This window comes from Chelmon rostratus, chromosome 20 (genome assembly GCF_017976325.1).
Source record: "Chelmon rostratus isolate fCheRos1 chromosome 20, fCheRos1.pri, whole genome shotgun sequence".
Taxonomy (NCBI): Eukaryota; Metazoa; Chordata; class Actinopteri; order Chaetodontiformes; family Chaetodontidae; genus Chelmon; species Chelmon rostratus.
Genome location: NC_055677.1, coordinates 7,406,409 through 7,423,243, shown reverse-complemented (window position 1 = coordinate 7,423,243; position 16,835 = coordinate 7,406,409). Strand labels below are relative to the sequence as shown.

Genomic DNA, 16,835 nt, shown 5'->3' with positions numbered 1-16,835 from the left:
TACCTGCAAGAACTCTTTTGAGTTAAACTCCTAAAGCTCCAATATAATTCCTTCATAACGTCAGGATTGTTTCATTAAATTCTGTTAACTGTTCACAGGGTTCTCAATCACAGAGGACCTTGCGGTTTTCTTTTACGAGCAGGTTTTTAAGTGAATAGTCCAGAAGTGTGTTTCTTTCAGCATGTATCCAACCGTGTGCACTACAACTCTTTTTGTGTATGTTGCAACAGCCAGGACCCCAGATTAGTTATGTCTGTTTGCATTAGAATGATGGACGTGCAAGCCTGTGATAATTTCATGTAGTTCAGCAGAGTGTTGTTTGTTCCTGCTGTAAGAGGTGGGAGCATTGGACGCAATCACTGGCATGGGCATGCTCATTTTAGTATTCATTTTCCATGACTTGGAAAACCGTGTTTACAAGTTTCCCAGACTATTAAAACCCACCTGCAACTAGTGTTTCCTACTTACCTGAGTAGGAAACACTGTTTTTATGGGTTTCTCTTATCACACAAACCTCAGTCTATGTTCTGAGCACATTTGTCTGGCAAACATTTAGAGTGCATGACATAAGCCTACTGTGCAGCACTGTAAATATTGGCTTTAAGAAAATTATTCATGTGAAAACACCTCAGAGTTTCTCTTAAAAACTAGGCCGTACACATTTGTTGTATTTTCAGATAACCGACAACAGTGATCCAAGTGAAATATGAACAAAGTTTAAAATGTTGCTGAACTCGGACTGTGAGGGATAAGTAGGATTTATATTTACTCTACCTGTTAATGAATGACTAATATACTGTAGGTTTTAGGTGATTCAACGCGCCCTCCAGTGGCCATTTTGGTGATTAACAGCTCCTAGTAACAGCACCTGGGAACACGTGATGTAGATCTGACCGTCACTCTCTTGCATGCACACCATGCTTCAGTAACTTAAGTTATCCTGTGTACACTGTGCAGCTTTGTGCTATTTAAGGAAAGATATATGATAAAAAACATGGGTTTGCATTCTATGTGGGCAGATACTGAAAATTTAAGAGCTCAGACTGGGATCAAAACATGATGGAGGTATTCACGCTCTTTGACTTTTGAACAGGAAATGTTGCCTCTGCAGAGAGCCTCCATCTTCGAGGCCCCTGGGCCTGTGCCCCGCAGGCCTGGAGGATAATCCATCTGTGTCTCAGCATAGAAAACAACTCATAAACAAACCTGGCCACATATTAGATAGAAACATTATGCAGAGGACCACATCTCTACTACATTAGCAGCATTCTGACAGAATGGGTGAATCTCAACACAGATGTCAAGCTAGAAAATAAATGAAACACATATTGTAGATTTTGCATAAAATATCGCACATTTAAGACGCCACCACTGATGCACACCTCCTCCAAAGAGATGGTAACAGTTTTCTTTCACTGTCAGACCATCAGCTCAGCCAGCTGATAGTCAATGCACCTATGAAGGCTACTGGAACACAATCTTAAGCAGCATGTGTGACACTGCCATCTGTACATGTCTGCTGCCAGCATGGCTAAAACCTGCGTCTGCCTGTATTTAGTCTGTCTGCATGAGGATGTGCAGTATGAAAAACATGACTCACACAGATGAGCTGCACTTCGGGGAGTGGAAACTTCCACTTGTCTTCTCTCCAGTGACAGAATTTTCCAACTTCCGCAAAATGTCGAAATTTAGAAGTGGCAACCTGAAAAATGAAGCCAACCAAAAAATTGCTAAAAACTGCAGCTCCTTAAACGGCCACTTGAGGCTGCCTCCAAAAGTGAGTCAATTCCCATAGACCCCCATATTAAAATGCTAACCTTTACAGCAGGAATAAACTTAATTTTAGGTACAGTAGTTTAAAGGTAGTTTAAAGCATATTAAGACCTAAAATTATGCATAATTATGGGCATTTGAGTGACAGCTAGCCACGAGGTTCCAGCAACCAGGCTTCATTCCACCTCAGCTCCACCTGTTTGCCCAGAAACCTGTGGCCGACGTGATGGAGACTACATCCAAGTCTTACACAGTCTACGATCTTCACACACATCCAGCTGTGTGGTAACTGGATGCTGCAGGTGACCCGGCTGGAACTCAAGGGCACTGATGATGTGTCTCCTTCAGCAGTTTATCACTCTCCACTTCACTTTCCAGGTGTTCTCCCTCAGGTTCCTCACAGCAGATTTATGTTGTTTTCAGAAAATGGAGCATCACAGTTGCTGCTGCAGAACACATCGCTAAATAATACAACCACAAAGAGTCATATTCAGATGGGCGGACCCTCTGAATATGATGTGCACTCTTTATCTGCCCTCTCTTCTTCCCCATTTCATCATGCTGATTTGCCTTTCTCCCTCTTCTCTCCTCTCCTTTAGGTTTGTCATCATTACTAGTTTTCTGATCTTTGTATTTGGCTTGTAATGTGCTTTTTTGTTGACTTTGATTGTTGTCTTGTTATTGTTCTTGTTTTGTAGGGACCCCGCCGGCGACCACTTTGTGGATCCGAATAAAAAATAAAGAATTTTTCAACTTCTGGCTCTGGAGCACAAATCAAAAACGAGACAGCTGACATCTCTCAGGCTGCAGGTGTGGTCTGTTTTTAGCGAAAGTGACTTGACACACAGGCTGACCCAGTTTTCACAGAAAAGAAAAGAACAGAAGATTCACGGGACATCAGAAATGATTCTGCTTCATGTCAAGTGTGCAGGACTGACTGGATCTGCACGGTGCAGCAGGGAAAGCACAGGGTTTATTACGAGCCCACAGCTTTCAGAAGACGGATCGGCTCCATGGCAACAAGTGCTCAGATAGTCTCAGGTAGCCAGTTCCATCATGTGGCTGCAGGTGCTGCCGGTTGCACAAGAGTTTTGTTGATAGATCAAAGAAATTATTGCGCAATCATGAATCATGTTTAATTAAAGAAAATAAACGAAAAAAACGCTAAACCAATTGTCGCTGTGGGAACAGGATGCTTATTTATCTGGACTCGTCAGAGCAGTTCCCCAGAATTACTTCTGAATGATGATTGTTTGTTGGCATTAAGAACCCAGCAACAGCAAGGCGTATTTGCTGGTTTGCTACCCTGAGCAACATGGTTTGAGGTGGTTAGTACATTAACAATACAATGGTTTAAAATTCCTTTTCTATTTGTCTTTTTGTTCTATTACCATTGTTATAGAAAGCAAGTTTATGTAATAATGGGGATGAAATTTAGGAGTAAACCTACCATCACTGTGTCCCCCCATGCTTCGGAAGCCAAACCTACACCCTCTAAAATGCTAATCCACTCTCTTTTATTATCATGCACTCAAAGCAGTAAGCTTCAATCTACTACAAGGAGTTTTAACTGGTTATGAAACTGTCTCAGTCTTATACTGATGCCTCCAATAAGGAAATGAGACCACCAGCGGAAATATTGGCTTGAGGACATGTAGATTTGTACACTGTTAATCTTACTGCCTGTCGGATTCCCCACAAAATTAGTCTAAACGATTTACAGCACGCAGTCCAGAAGAGTGCTTTTTTTTCATTCTTCCAGGCAAAGTTTAAACGTGAGCAGTATGTTAGACAGTCGAGGTGGAGACAGGAGGAGGATTTTTCTTGTTATATTTTGTGGTTCTGGCAGAAAGAAGAGAATCGATTACATCAGGTTGGTGCAGGTTGTTGGTGCTGAATGCCATCTGAAAGGAATACCTGCAGACACTACTCAGGGCTGCAAAGTAAAATTCAGCTTATCTTTCTTGAGTTTAAAAAACATGTACCTGCATTTATATTTTCAGCAAGAAATTAACTCAAACCTACACCCTGGGAAATGTCAGTAAGCAGAGGGAACAGGTAGAGATGTCACTGGCATGAACATCTATTTGCTAATAATTGCTATTAATGATTTAATTGCTCATCTTATGCCATTATTACAGTATAAGCCTTACAGTTTAACAATACAAATACACCTTAAACGTGCACTGGAACCTTGTGTTCAGGTAAACCAGCTGATGGAAACACACCTAATTCACTTTCTATTTGTTGCAATATCTCTGACATTAGCCAGGTTTCCATGCACATGCACTATCATTATATGATGGAAATATGTTACCGATCCAGCTGTTTTTAAAAAAAAGATGAATGGAAACTATGCTCACAATTATGCAAAATGATTGTGGTGAGCTGAAATAATCCCGGTGATTATGCAATAATTGCGGTAGGCCTATGAATGGGACTAAGCAACATACTGTCAATCTGTGCATGTCTGTAGCGTATAAAGTGAAATATTTCCTGTTAAATAATTAAAGTGAAAGTCGTTTTCCCTGCCCCTTACCCGTACTTTTGTTACATGTATAGTGTCTTTAATGTGCAGTTTCTTATGGAACTTGTTTGGATATAAAATATGCTTCATATTCATATATATGCTCCAGATATTCTTTATGTTATTCTGGGTGGGTATGAAATATCGCCAGGGCACAGATGGGGTCTTGCTGCATCTGCAGAGTGTGCATGTTTAAAGGATGTAGTAAAAGCAGTAATAAAATGTAGTAAAAATCTGATTTTTAATTATACTAGATTTGACTTGGCGCTGGCACACAAGAAGAGACAAACTGCTTTTTAAGAGCGAAATGAAACAGTGAGTCTGCTGTACAAACATGCTGCAGGTCAGGGTGTAGCATAAGTTAGAGGCTACGTCAATAAGTGCCTGTTGTCACCGTCAATAATTAATGACACAATTAGCTCTTGAGTGGTCCGACAGATCGGCCATGCTCTCATTGTTGATTCAGCTGGCATCCTCCTCTCACCGGCAACGCTGAACATCTATTGATTTTCTGCCTCATACTGAACCGTGTCCTCGCTGCATGACACTGAACGCACCCTCCATGTATCTACATGCTGATGTGTTTGCTGCATCAATGACTTCAGGTGAAGGTGCTGCCGCATGACATGATGCAGGAAAACCACTGACTTGCAGCACGGTGACACACACAGTAGAGAGTCAGCTTGTGCTGCCAGCCTATGTTGAACATGTGCATGAACGGTATGTGAGACCAGAGAACACGACATGTTGGACTTGTGGTCAGAAATGGGTGAAGTTCAGAAAAGCAGCCTCTGAGTCAAAAGGAAGGACAACAGTTGGTGCACAGTGTGAGAATCTCCCTCGTGACTCATTCGGCAGTTATACATCTAACGTATTGTTCAGTGAGAAGACGAGTGCAGATCTGTGCCACATCACTGCTGGATATAAACATCAGTTTAATAAAAAAAATCATTTGGCAAAATCTTCTAGTTTCTCTTATATAAAAACCCTCAAATAGGAGACACCAGGTGTTTGTATATCCATATAGTGGTAGTTGTTAGGATTTGCTTTCTCTTTCATTGTGGCCAGTTCCTTCCTGCCTGTTTGAATGTGATTTTAGTGTCATTTCCTCCCAGCGCTCAATAGTTTACTCTGAGTGATGAGAATGAAGAAGTACTAACACAGCACAGAAAATACTCTATTACATGAAAAGTCCTGCGTTCAACAGTGGTGGAAGTAAAAAAGTGCATTCAGTCAAGCACTACACTTCTAATCAACTATCATTCAGAGGCAAACACTTTGTACTCCACATTTATCTGACATTAGTTACTAGTTACTTTGCAGATTAAGTTTAATGATACAAGTACAAATAATAACAAGTAATACTACTATATAAAGAAGTTAAACCACCTGATGAACACATTAATGCATCAGTAGTTATAATCCAATCATATAACAGAGATTATTCTTAAATATGTCAGTCCGTATATGAGTATTTTTACTTTCTGTACTTTACAAATATTGCTTTTATACTTTTACTTAAGTAAAACAATTAAATGCATGACTTTTACTTGTAACAGAGTATTTCTACTCTGTGGTATTGCTGGGATTCGACACCTTGCTTACAAGAAAAATGAGTGTTTTCAGTAAAATGTACTTTAAGTATCAAAAGTACTCACAACATCAGTACTATCTGATGTTTTACTATTAAAAATACTGGTGCATTTATGTTGCATTTTACTGCTGCAGGTGTTTAAGGTTGAGCTCATTTTAACTAGTTTATATACTGTTGGCTAGTTTAATATACAGCGATACATCATATTCTATAAGATCATCATATGTTTGTAGTGTCGCTGTCCTGTGAGAACCTCGTATCTCTGAAAATTCAGAAAAACAGCTTTTTTCAGCTTTGTGATGATGCATTTTCCAGCGAATCCAAGAGGCTTTTTAAAGAGTTTATTTGTTTTAAGAAGGGGGAGAAGTTTCTTGACCCATAAAGGAACACTTCATCCTTCAGTTTATCAGAAGAATTCAAATTCACTGTCATTAAATTTGGAGATACATGATTTTCACTCAGTTTTAAGGTGTTGCTTTGCAGGGTTGTAAACAGTAGCATGCATGCTGTGGACACTAGAGGGCGCTATAAAGGCTTAAAGGTTACTATAAACATTCTGACAATCTAATTTCAAACACAGCCTCTGCTGATCAATGAGCCTGTCATCTTAAAATCAATCACCAGTTGTTACAGATGAATCAATTTAGTCATTTATCGAGCAGAAAATTCTCATTTCACAGCCGTTCAGCTGTGAGAATTTGATGCTTTTCTTTGCTGACTGAAAACTGAAAATCTTCTGGGTCCTTTGTTGGACAAAACTAACAGTAAGAAGAGAGATTATGATGCACGGTTTTCATTCTTCTGTAACATCCGAACAATGAGTGGATTAATTAAAAATAAAACAGATTAACTGATAAAGGAAAGTCGTGTTCCTCTCTACATGATTGTGTTGTGTTGTGTTACACTGGGACTGTTGGCGTACGGTATCCAGCAGCGGTTTGATAATCATATACGTCTTCCTCAGCCTGATTTTACTTTGCATAATTAAAACCACAACATATCACAAATCTCTGTATCTTTTCATTTTCAAGTTCTCTGCTTCCATCACTTTTTGTCTTTTTATTCTGGTTTAAATGCTATTTCTCATTCAGATTTATTCCTTATTTAACATCTCATGTCTCATATAAACACACTTTGAGTTTGAGTGTAGTATGTGCTATAAGTGAAAAAAATAAACTTGACTTGCATTGAATTGATAATGACTGAAGTTTTATAAGTAAACACTGTAAATCCACCTTAATGGCTGACTTTGATCCTCATATAATGTAAGGTAATGGAAAAAGCACTTTTTTGGCTATCATCATTTGCCAGACTTGATGGGAATCTGTGCTCTCGATGGAAAAGAATGAATTTTATTGTAAACAGAACGTCTGCACTTGTAGACCTTTTCAATCAGAAGTGGTGGAACCAGTTTTACTGAGAGAGAAAAAAGGAAACAATCAAACCTCTCCAAAGCACCTTCGGTCTCCACTTATCAGAGGAAATGATACGAGCCGGCCGGTCTCAAAGCTTCCCTCTGTGTCTCCAGACGCTCTGAGAGCAACACAAGAAACATCCGGAGCCGATAAACACAATGACCACAGCACACGAGTCTGCTGGGTCTGATGGCTGCTCAGCATCCAGACTGAGGCCAGTTCAGGTTTTCTTTTCCACTTCCTCTGGACTTCAAGTGGCAGAAACAGAAACTGGTGAAGTTTATCTCTCTTCTCTCCTTTTCTTCCCTCTGCTCTCCTCAATTCACTTAAAAAACTGTAGTAAATTCATTGTTTTAGTTAATGAGATACATGGCACTTAATTATATTGTCAACTGATTCTGGTCCTAGCCTGTAATGTTTATTGTGATGGCAGTTTTTTACCTTTTTCCTGAGAAAAACTGTGTGATGTTGCAGTTTTACTCTTGCATTTTGTTTAAACATGAGATTAACTTTGCATCTTGTTCTCTTTGAAAGCTGAGAGACATGTTAGCTAGTTATCCTTTATTTAAACAGTTGATCTTAGATTAAAATCTCTTTTTTAAGAGAGGCGTTTGTGTAAGAAAAAATATTCACAGAATAAAAACACAATTGGCCAAACCAAAAAAGTGTCGTCCTATAATGTGATTTGCTTAAAAAATGTTTGAATAAAAACTCTAAACTACCATCTAACATCAACAATGAAACTTTGAACTCAATAAGTAATATTTTATGTGCATCTTAACTCCAAAGACCGCTTTAATACACGGCATTATTTTCGCTTGGTGAAATAAGCTTTTTGAAATTATACATTAAAGAAAACAATTAAAAGAGGAATTTAGACTCATGAATCTTTAGAGTACATATCTTAAAGCAATAATGTACATTTTAAAACAACATTTTAGCATATAAAGCTTTTTTTCCCCCAGATTTTTTTTTCAGTGATTTTTAATGGACATCAGCACTTTTACTTATTCCTTTGTCAGGCTCATATGTGTTTTGTTTTTTTTTTCTTAAAACAGCATTCACACGCCCAAACTGGCTGTAAAGTGATGCATTTTAAGTGATGACTAACGAAATCCAGAGTCCTCCCTCTGTTTTCTTGTTTATTTATTCACTTAGAACATGAATCACAATTACTGTTTTATTGTACAGGTTGTAAAAAATGTCCAAAAACACAACTACATATAAAATCTTTAATAAATTCACTTTGTCAGAATCACAGTGGATCACATGTTGCTAATAAATATACCTTTTTAACTTTTTTTTAGCTGATTCTAAACAGCCAATTCTGTGAAAAGGCTGCAAGCTTAGTTACATTTCTCATTTAATACCTTCCAGAACTCGATGCTTTAATGAAGTGACCCAGTAACCCCAATAACCAGCTCCACTAAACCCCTGTACAGCCCTGTTTCATTACTGACACATCAACCATCCTAACAGTCTCTCTGCGTCTTTGATCTGCTTCCAGTCAACAATCCCTCACTTCATGGATGCTTTGTGCAGTTTAAAGTTCACCTCCATCTGTGTGACCCTCCACCTGCCTGGCCGCCGCCCGCTCCTGGAGCACTTTGACCAGCAGAGGGCGCTCCGACTCCGCTCAATCTCCTCCTCCCCATCGCAGCAGAGGAGGGCACCTCCATCCGACTGCGGTACTCATCTGATTCCTTTAATTACTTCCTTCCTGTAGTTAATTGGTGCCAATCTGTCCAGCCTCGAAACCGAGGTACATTACATGGTAAGGAGCGCGCGCGCACGGTGAGCTTGTGCACCCCCCCAAAAAACAAAAACAAAAAAAAACAAAACAGCAGTTATTTAGTGCGTCTGCTTGTCGACTTCACCTGTTTCAGCCGATTCAGAGCTGTCAGTGCTTGCAGATACATCGAGGTAAGCCCCTGCACCTGTGAGCTTTGCGCTGCGTTGTCCTGAAATTGCTGCAGAAATCGTGCAAACCTGGCAACATGTTGCATTTGAGCATTTCTGCAGACAGTCGCTTATGATTGTGATTTTTTTAAAAAAAAAGCATGTGTGGTTTGCACAAAAGCAGATAAATTAATTTAATCTCACTTATTGGTTAATTATGATGAGGCCAAAATCTGCAAGAAGATTGAACTGATTTCATGAGACAGCTGGGATGCTAAGTGATATCTGAGGCGGGGTGGTAGTAAAATAACTCGTCCTAATTATCTCCTACTACTACTTGCATTAGTATTTTTCGCATGTCTCCCGTCAATGGGAGCTCTACTCTACTATGACCCCTCCCACTTCTAACCGAAGTAGACCCGGCGTAAAGACAAAATATATCATTTAGTGACAAAACATGCCAACGAAAGCACGTGTTTCGAGTTTAAATCAACCTTACTGGCGTGTGGATATTTTCAGGGCGTTTAAAAGCGGGAAATGAGTTTGGCTTGTGTGACATTTTTAAGGCCGGCGAGTGTTTCGCGGGAAACCGCGCGGAAGGATACAGCGGAGGAGCTGCGGCCGTTTTTATTGCAGCCCGGCAGAGCACACAGCTGTGATTCTCACGCTGCTCAGGGCCGACTGCGCGTCGTCCTCACCGGGTCGCTCCTGCAGCCTCTCAGCTCCCCATGCATGCTTCACACAGCCTCACTGAACCCGACTGCAACACCTCCGTGGAAGGATTTAATGTGTCTTTCGCGTTGGAATAACTTTCCTGCCCTTTTTTGCGCCTTTTGGGTCGATTTCGCCCCGTCTTCTTCCGCCGACAGTTTAAAATCTATAAGGTAAGGGAGGGAGTGGGTTTCTGGAGCTTGCATGTCACCTTCCCACAGCAGTTTAGGCAGAAATGGTGTTAGTTTATCGTCAGTAGCAGTGTAGTGAAGGTGGGGTTTCCCCTCGCACTTAATTTACTATCAGTTTCCCAGTTGAGCACCTGCTGCTGCAGCAATGCATGCATGCGATGCGTGCAGACAGGGTTGATGTTTTGGAGCGACCATGTGATGTTGCTTACACGTAAGTTAGTGTTGCAGAGCAGGATCAGAGCCAAGCCGCTGCTGTCTGCTTTGGACCTGTGGGCCTTTTAGAATAAACATCTAATCAGAGCTTTTTTTTTTCCTTTCAACCAGCTTCATAATAAGGAGAAAGCCAACAGAGACAACATGCCGCTGACTTCAAGTTTGGCGAGTAAAAACTATGACTACGACTACGACTCTCTGCAACCGTATTTCTACTATGACAACGAGGAGGAGGACTTCTACCCTCAGCAGCTTCAGCCTCCGGCACCGAGCGAGGACATCTGGAAGAAATTTGAACTGCTGCCGACCCCTCCCCTCTCCCCGAGCCGCCGGCCGTCCCTGTCAAGCCTCTTCCCCTCCACGGCGGATCAGCTGGAGATGGTCACCGAGTTCCTGGGCGACGACGTGGTCAACCAGAGCATCATCTGCGACGCCGACTACTCACAGACCTTCCTCAAGTCCATCATCATCCAGGACTGCATGTGGAGCGGCTTCTCCGCCGCGGCCAAGCTGGAGAAGGTGGTCTCCGAGCGGCTCGCGTCCCTGCACGCTGCGAGGAAGGAGTCGGCGGCTGGCGAGTGCGCGGAGCCCGCAGGCGCGGCTGCGTGGCGGCTGAACAGCAGCTACCTGCAAGACTTGAACACATCCGCGTCGGAGTGCATTGATCCGTCTGTGGTTTTCCCGTACCCGATAGCAGAGACACCCAAGCAGAGCGCAGGGACGCCGCCTAGTAAGGATTTGGGGCTGGATACTCCACCGAACAGCGGCAGCAGCAGCAGCAGTTGTAGTGACTCAGGTAAGCTGTGCTCATCATGCAGTCACACCCCTCTGTCCAATTAGGAATTTCCCTCTGCTGAGTGTGCCAGGATTGTCTGCACTACTCTGAATAAAAGCAGGTCAACTCTCGCTTTAATTCCTGTGATTTGCAGTCAGATTTACAGGCAGGAGGTAGGGACGTGCTGTCTGTTCCACCCATGTCATGCTGTAGACCGCTGTGAGATTAGCTGCAGGGTATGGCTGCAGTGTTAAGCAATCAACTGATGTGGAAGGAGAGATTGTACCCCCCTCCCTTCCCACCATGGCATGCAGCATGAGTGTATTGCATCCTCACCACCTAAGCAGTGTGTGATTGTTTTGCCTTTTGTGTTGTAGAAGATGAAGATGATGACGAGGAGGAAGAGGAGGAGGAGGAGGAAGAGGAGGAGGACCAGGAGGAAGAGGAGATCGATGTGGTCACGGTGGAGAAGAGGCAGGCGGTGAAACGATGCGAACCCAGCCCGTCTGAGACCAGGCATCCCAGCCCGCTCGTGCTGAAGAGGTGCCACGTCTCCACCCACCAGCATAATTACGCCGCCCATCCATCCATGAGGCACGAGCAGCCGGCTGTCAAGAGGCTGAAGCTGGAGAGCAGCAGCAACGGCGGCGGTGGTGGAAGTAGCGGCGGCCACAGCAGGGTCCTGAAACAGATCAGCAGCAATCGCAAGTGTTCAAGCCCCCGGACGTCTGACACGGAGGACTATGACAAGAGAAGGACTCATAACGTACTGGAGCGCCAGCGGAGGAACGAGCTCAAGTTGAGCTTCTTCGCCCTGCGGGACGAGATCCCCGAGGTGGCCAACAACGAGAAGGCAGCCAAAGTGGTGATCCTGAAGAAGGCTACAGAGTGCATCTACAGCATGCAGTCAGACGAACAGAGACTCCTCTCACTCAAAGAACAGCTGAGTAGGAAGAGTGAACTTTTAAGGCAGAGACTCGCACAGCTGCAGGGCTCTCGTGCTTAAAGTTTGAATCATAGACTTTTTGGCCTTTTGTTCTTTATGCAAGTTCAAGACTTACGGTGTACAGTTGTTGCATGCAAATGCAAAATGGATTAAGTTGTTTGGAATCTTGTTTGATTTCAATGTTAAAACTGCCTCAACTGAAGTTATGGGTGGATTAAATATTTAAAAGTTTATTTTTATTAATAAAATATTAAAAAAATGGGGCTACCCTGTTGAGGGCCCAAACTAAAATATAAATTTTTACGTTTTGTATATAATTAATATTTCCTAAGAAAATGTATTTTTGGATTTCAATTGTCTGGATGTTCAGACCCAGTGTTTGGTTTTTTTCATTATGTTCCTAGATTGTTTTTGAAATATAAAAAAAATGTTTCTTCTTGAATTTGTGTCCTTGTTCTTGCAAAAAACACTTCGCACATTTCATCAAAGCTCCTTCTATGAGTGGACGTGCATTCATACGTGTTGCAGCAGGGTGGGTTCAGCAGGAGGAGACGAGCCACATAAATGATGGTGTAGCTTGTATATAGTGACTGACGTGGACTGAGATGGTCATGCTCAGGTGTGATGATGCTCAGAGAGGCACTCCTCTCCCTCTGGTTACTTAAGGTGAAATATGAAGCACATTAATGGCTGAAATGACTAATATTTTCACTTGAAGTTGCAATTTTTGATGCTGCTCTTGTGCGTGGTCATAAACAAGACCAGGTAAGCTCAGACCATGGTGTCTGGTTTATGTATAGAAGCACTCGAGAACTCAAACAACTGCACACTTGAGCCTTAGTGAGAGCTTGTTATTGAAGATATTCCAATATCACAGACGCTCAAGTGAAGAAATCTCATTAAAAAGTGTCATAATCACTCCTATGTCTGTTTTGTGGACAAAAGAGAAATCAGATATCAGAATCAGACCTGTTTAACCTTTAATATGCAGCAGAAACACTTAAACATCAGTTCATGCACACACACTCAATTTCCTACATGACTTTCTTCCTCAACATTGTTCTGAGAAGACTGCTGAAAGCCACTTCCAATGATTAAACATCAATACGCAATGATGCTTCTCATAATTTCACGTCTCAGGTGAGGTTTAAGTCAAACTGTTTGGTGTAAGGAAGCAAAAACAGGTCGTTTTACATCTGCAAACACAAATCTGAGCTCATAATTTGCCTGTGGACACTGCTTCCACAGTGTAGTTGTGTGTTTTGCGACAAGAAACTTCTTGTTTCTATTATAAAACAAGCTATCACAAACACGATAAAAGTTTAAATCTCGTTGGAATATTAATGGAAATGTATAAACAACAGCAAATAAAAACTTTATAAATAACCTCCCAGTCAAGCACCACGCATAGTTAACCTTAACATTATACATCACGTCGTATATAATCATTAAATACCTGTGTTATTATCATTATAATTATTATTGTCATTGATGTTGCAGCGATTTTTCCACCGGCTTTCCAGTCTCGCCGTGACGTCACGCGCCGTATCCCGAGCGCTCCCCTGAGCGCGTGGTCCTGGTCGCGAGCACATGGAAGTGAGGACGAGATTTGTGCCTGTGAGACGCGCGACTGATCACCAGGAAAAAAAAGGAATATAAAAGCAGCAAAGCAGCGAAGAAAGCAGCCCGAGCAGCGCGGTAAGAGCTCCTCATGGTGTCCTCTATCGATTGCATTCATCACAATCTGAGCAGTTGTTTAATGACTGTGGTTAACAGGCCTGATGGTGCTGTTAGGTAAAAATCTCCCTGTCTTTAAATCTGTGTGGTGAAAACTTCGTTTAAAGCAGTGATAGTAAGTGTTGAATGACAGCGACTCTGCAGAGGTTTAATCTGAGGTGAATATAAAACCTCTCGCGATACAACCTGTCTGAAACTATTGTTCTCAGCATAAGTGTTATTTTCGTCTGGCTTCTCTATTGTCTGTCCAACTCCTGTTAATGCTGCGCAGTTGAGAGCTGGAGATGTTTAAACCGCATGTTCTGCTGCTCTGCTGTCGTTCCAGCTGATTACACTGATGAAGATGCTCACTTTTATGCTCTGTATTGTCTGCCGGCCATGCTTTTATTCTCCATGGACCACAAAGTCTGCTGCTGCTTCTAGCATTGCTTTATCTCTGCTGTCAGTGTGATAGTGCAGTGGTTTGGATCAGAACAAAACATGATGAAAGGTGAATGCATCAGGTGTGGTGCTCGTTTGTTGTGCAGCAAAAGAAGAAATATTCCTGAGTTTTTGAGTGCATGTAAAAGCAGAGGTACACTGAGACATGGGAGGACTACGAACATGGGATTAGTGTGGATTCATTGTGCTGGACTTCGTGGGTGGGCAGGACGGTGTGCTGTGAGCGGGGAAAGTGTGCTGGAACTGGCTGGCCTGGTTTCAAGCGACCACTCTGCTCAAGTTTTGTCCAGGAAAAGCTCTGAATGCCTGTGCAGATGAGGCGAGGTTTCAGATCAAAATAAATGCAGGATTAATACCCAGTAAGTCTGGTTTGATCATTTACAAGTCCAAAGACCTCTGCAAAGAGGCATTTTTGTGTTAAAGCTGGGCTGGGCTTTTTTTTTTTTGCATTTGTTGGTTAGAAATAACCGCCTTTTAAAACCACATATCTGTATCAGCAGCAGCATCTGGAGGGCCACTCTGTTTTTGCAACATTACCCAGTATTTCAACTGCTTGGCATAGATGATCTATTTCCACAGTTTTCCTCCTACTAACATCTCATATTAATTAATTCAATCAAGTTCAATCCGGCTCACCTTCCGGAGAAGAACGACTATGCTGCTGTACCTGATGTAGATGTAAATAGGCTGAGGCTGTCTCTATATGTGTTAGTGATGCATTCAAGCCACAGAGCTACGCATTAGATAATCTTAAAGACAAACAGACATAGATGCAAACCCAAAAGGTCATTAAACAACACTTTCCCTAACACTCTTCTAACATGTGAACATGTGGATGAACAACAAATTCACCTGCTACGTGATCACAAATTGCAGCTCTGTTCCCTCCTCAGGTGACCACCAGCTCCATCTATTGGGAAACAGAGCGTCAACTGAAAGCAGGTTAATAACTCTTTTATCATGAAGCCACATTGTAGGATCATTTTATCCAGACTCAGGTTCCAGGTCTAAATTAAGCCCCCCCCCCATAAGTACAGGAACTTTAGGAATGAGGCTAGCAGCGCCGAATATTTGATTGGTTGAGCACTTCCAGCATTTCATATCACCTTTTTTTGTTCGTCGTTGTTCGCTCATTGGAGATGCAGGACGAAGGATACAACAGATGTGCAGGCGACTATGTCCAGGATGGACGTGTGAAAGCAGCGGCCACTTTTTCATACATGAGCTGGCTGTTTCGGCTGATCTTTGCAGATCTTTAGACCGCGATGGAAACAGCAGACAACAGCAGGCTGAAGGAACCTTTTAGTTCCTTCAAAAGCAGTTCCTGGGACTAAAAGCTCTGCGTACTTTGAATAGAAACACAGTTTAAGACATTCAAGGCACAGTAAAATTGAGAAAAGAATCAAAACATATCTAATATTTAAGCTTTAATTGATAGCAGTCGACGGGGGCAGAGATGGTTTACAGTTGTTGGACTCGTATCATATTGATGCATACAGTGGATTCACGTCCATACATATTTGCTATTCCTCGAGTGAGAAAGGGAATTTATGTTTATTCCTCTTTGCTATGATTGCATCAGCTCTCTGCTCGTCTGGTACTTCTCTCGCTGGAGTGGTTTTGTAGTAAATGTTGTGTGTGCTCGAGTGTATCTCAGCGATCTGTGTGTTTTCCACACAAACTTCCACCAAGCCAAACTTCACTGCCTCGCCACAGCGACTGCACACATGCTTTTCAGATACTTTAGGGGCCCAGGAGTGCATTGGAGATCTGCTGTTACATAATCAGTGTTTGCTGGAAGCTGGAATAGATTAAAGCAGTCCTGAAGTCAGAGCTGCAGCCGCTCGCCAGCGAGACTTTTCTCTCTGGCTGTGTCTCATTTTACGGCGTCATTATTATCAAATGACATCACTTTCCTCCCTGGGAATACGCTGCCTCATTTGCATGCTCTGTTTCTGTCTCCGAGCTGTCAGCGTGTTTTTATTGGCGGTGACGACTTGTGTTTGGCTGCGAGCGTCTTGCCTCGAATAGTGTTTTTCAGTGTGAGACATTTTACCATACGAGAGCGTTTAGGAATATGTTGCTGAGGAATGTGACACGTGTGCTCTTGGACGCAACTCCGCCGCATACTGAACGTCAAGCTGGAAGTTTGATGAGCCTTATAATTTTTTTACATGGAACGAAATGATGCTCCCGCAGCTATTGTGCATATTTTTCCATTAAAACCTTTTTTTGAGCATACGTAGAATTGGTGTGTAGCTTCTAACTTTTGGGTGATTGTTTCCCATGGTGACAGTTGACTAACATTTGACACCCTGTGTTGCTAAGAGACACACTGTCAAGTTCCGTGGTGCCCTCTCAACCCCGGTACGTCATAGTGTAGCGTTAAAATGATGATACAAGCACATGTAGAACTGGTTATGTGCCGTTAGCGATTAATGACATCTGTCTCTTTTACAACTTGAAACACTTGGCGAGGATCCATCAGGACCAGGATCACGCTGTTACGTTTGGTTTCCACTCCAAAAGTGGAAGCTGGCGAGCTAGGCTGACTAGCTTCTGCTCAGAAATGGAAAATAGTTAGCCTAGCGTGCTAACATTAGCACTGCTTAA

General features: G+C 42.3%; 1 protein-coding gene across 1 annotated transcript; it reads left to right on the top strand.

The window, feature by feature from the left end:
* The first annotated feature begins 9,879 nt into the window (after positions 1–9,879).
* Positions 9,880–12,480, top strand: myca (MYC proto-oncogene, bHLH transcription factor a). The gene is made up of 3 exons (XM_041961521.1): positions 9,880–10,092; positions 10,435–11,119; positions 11,476–12,480. Exons 2-3 carry the CDS (start codon positions 10,468–10,470, stop codon positions 12,102–12,104), a joined length of 1,281 nt encoding a protein of 426 aa, XP_041817455.1. The 5' UTR covers positions 9,880–10,092; positions 10,435–10,467; the 3' UTR covers positions 12,105–12,480.
* Positions 12,481–16,835: the final 4,355 nt, after the last annotated feature.

Coding starts and splice junctions, on each gene's coding strand:
- myca (XM_041961521.1), top strand. CDS start 10,468: ATGCCGCTGACTTCAAGTTTGGCGAGTAAAAACTATGACTACGACTAC. Junction 11,120..11,475: donor CAGCAGTTGTAGTGACTCAG/GTAAGCTGTGCT, acceptor TTTGTGTTGTAG/AAGATGAAGATGATGACGAG.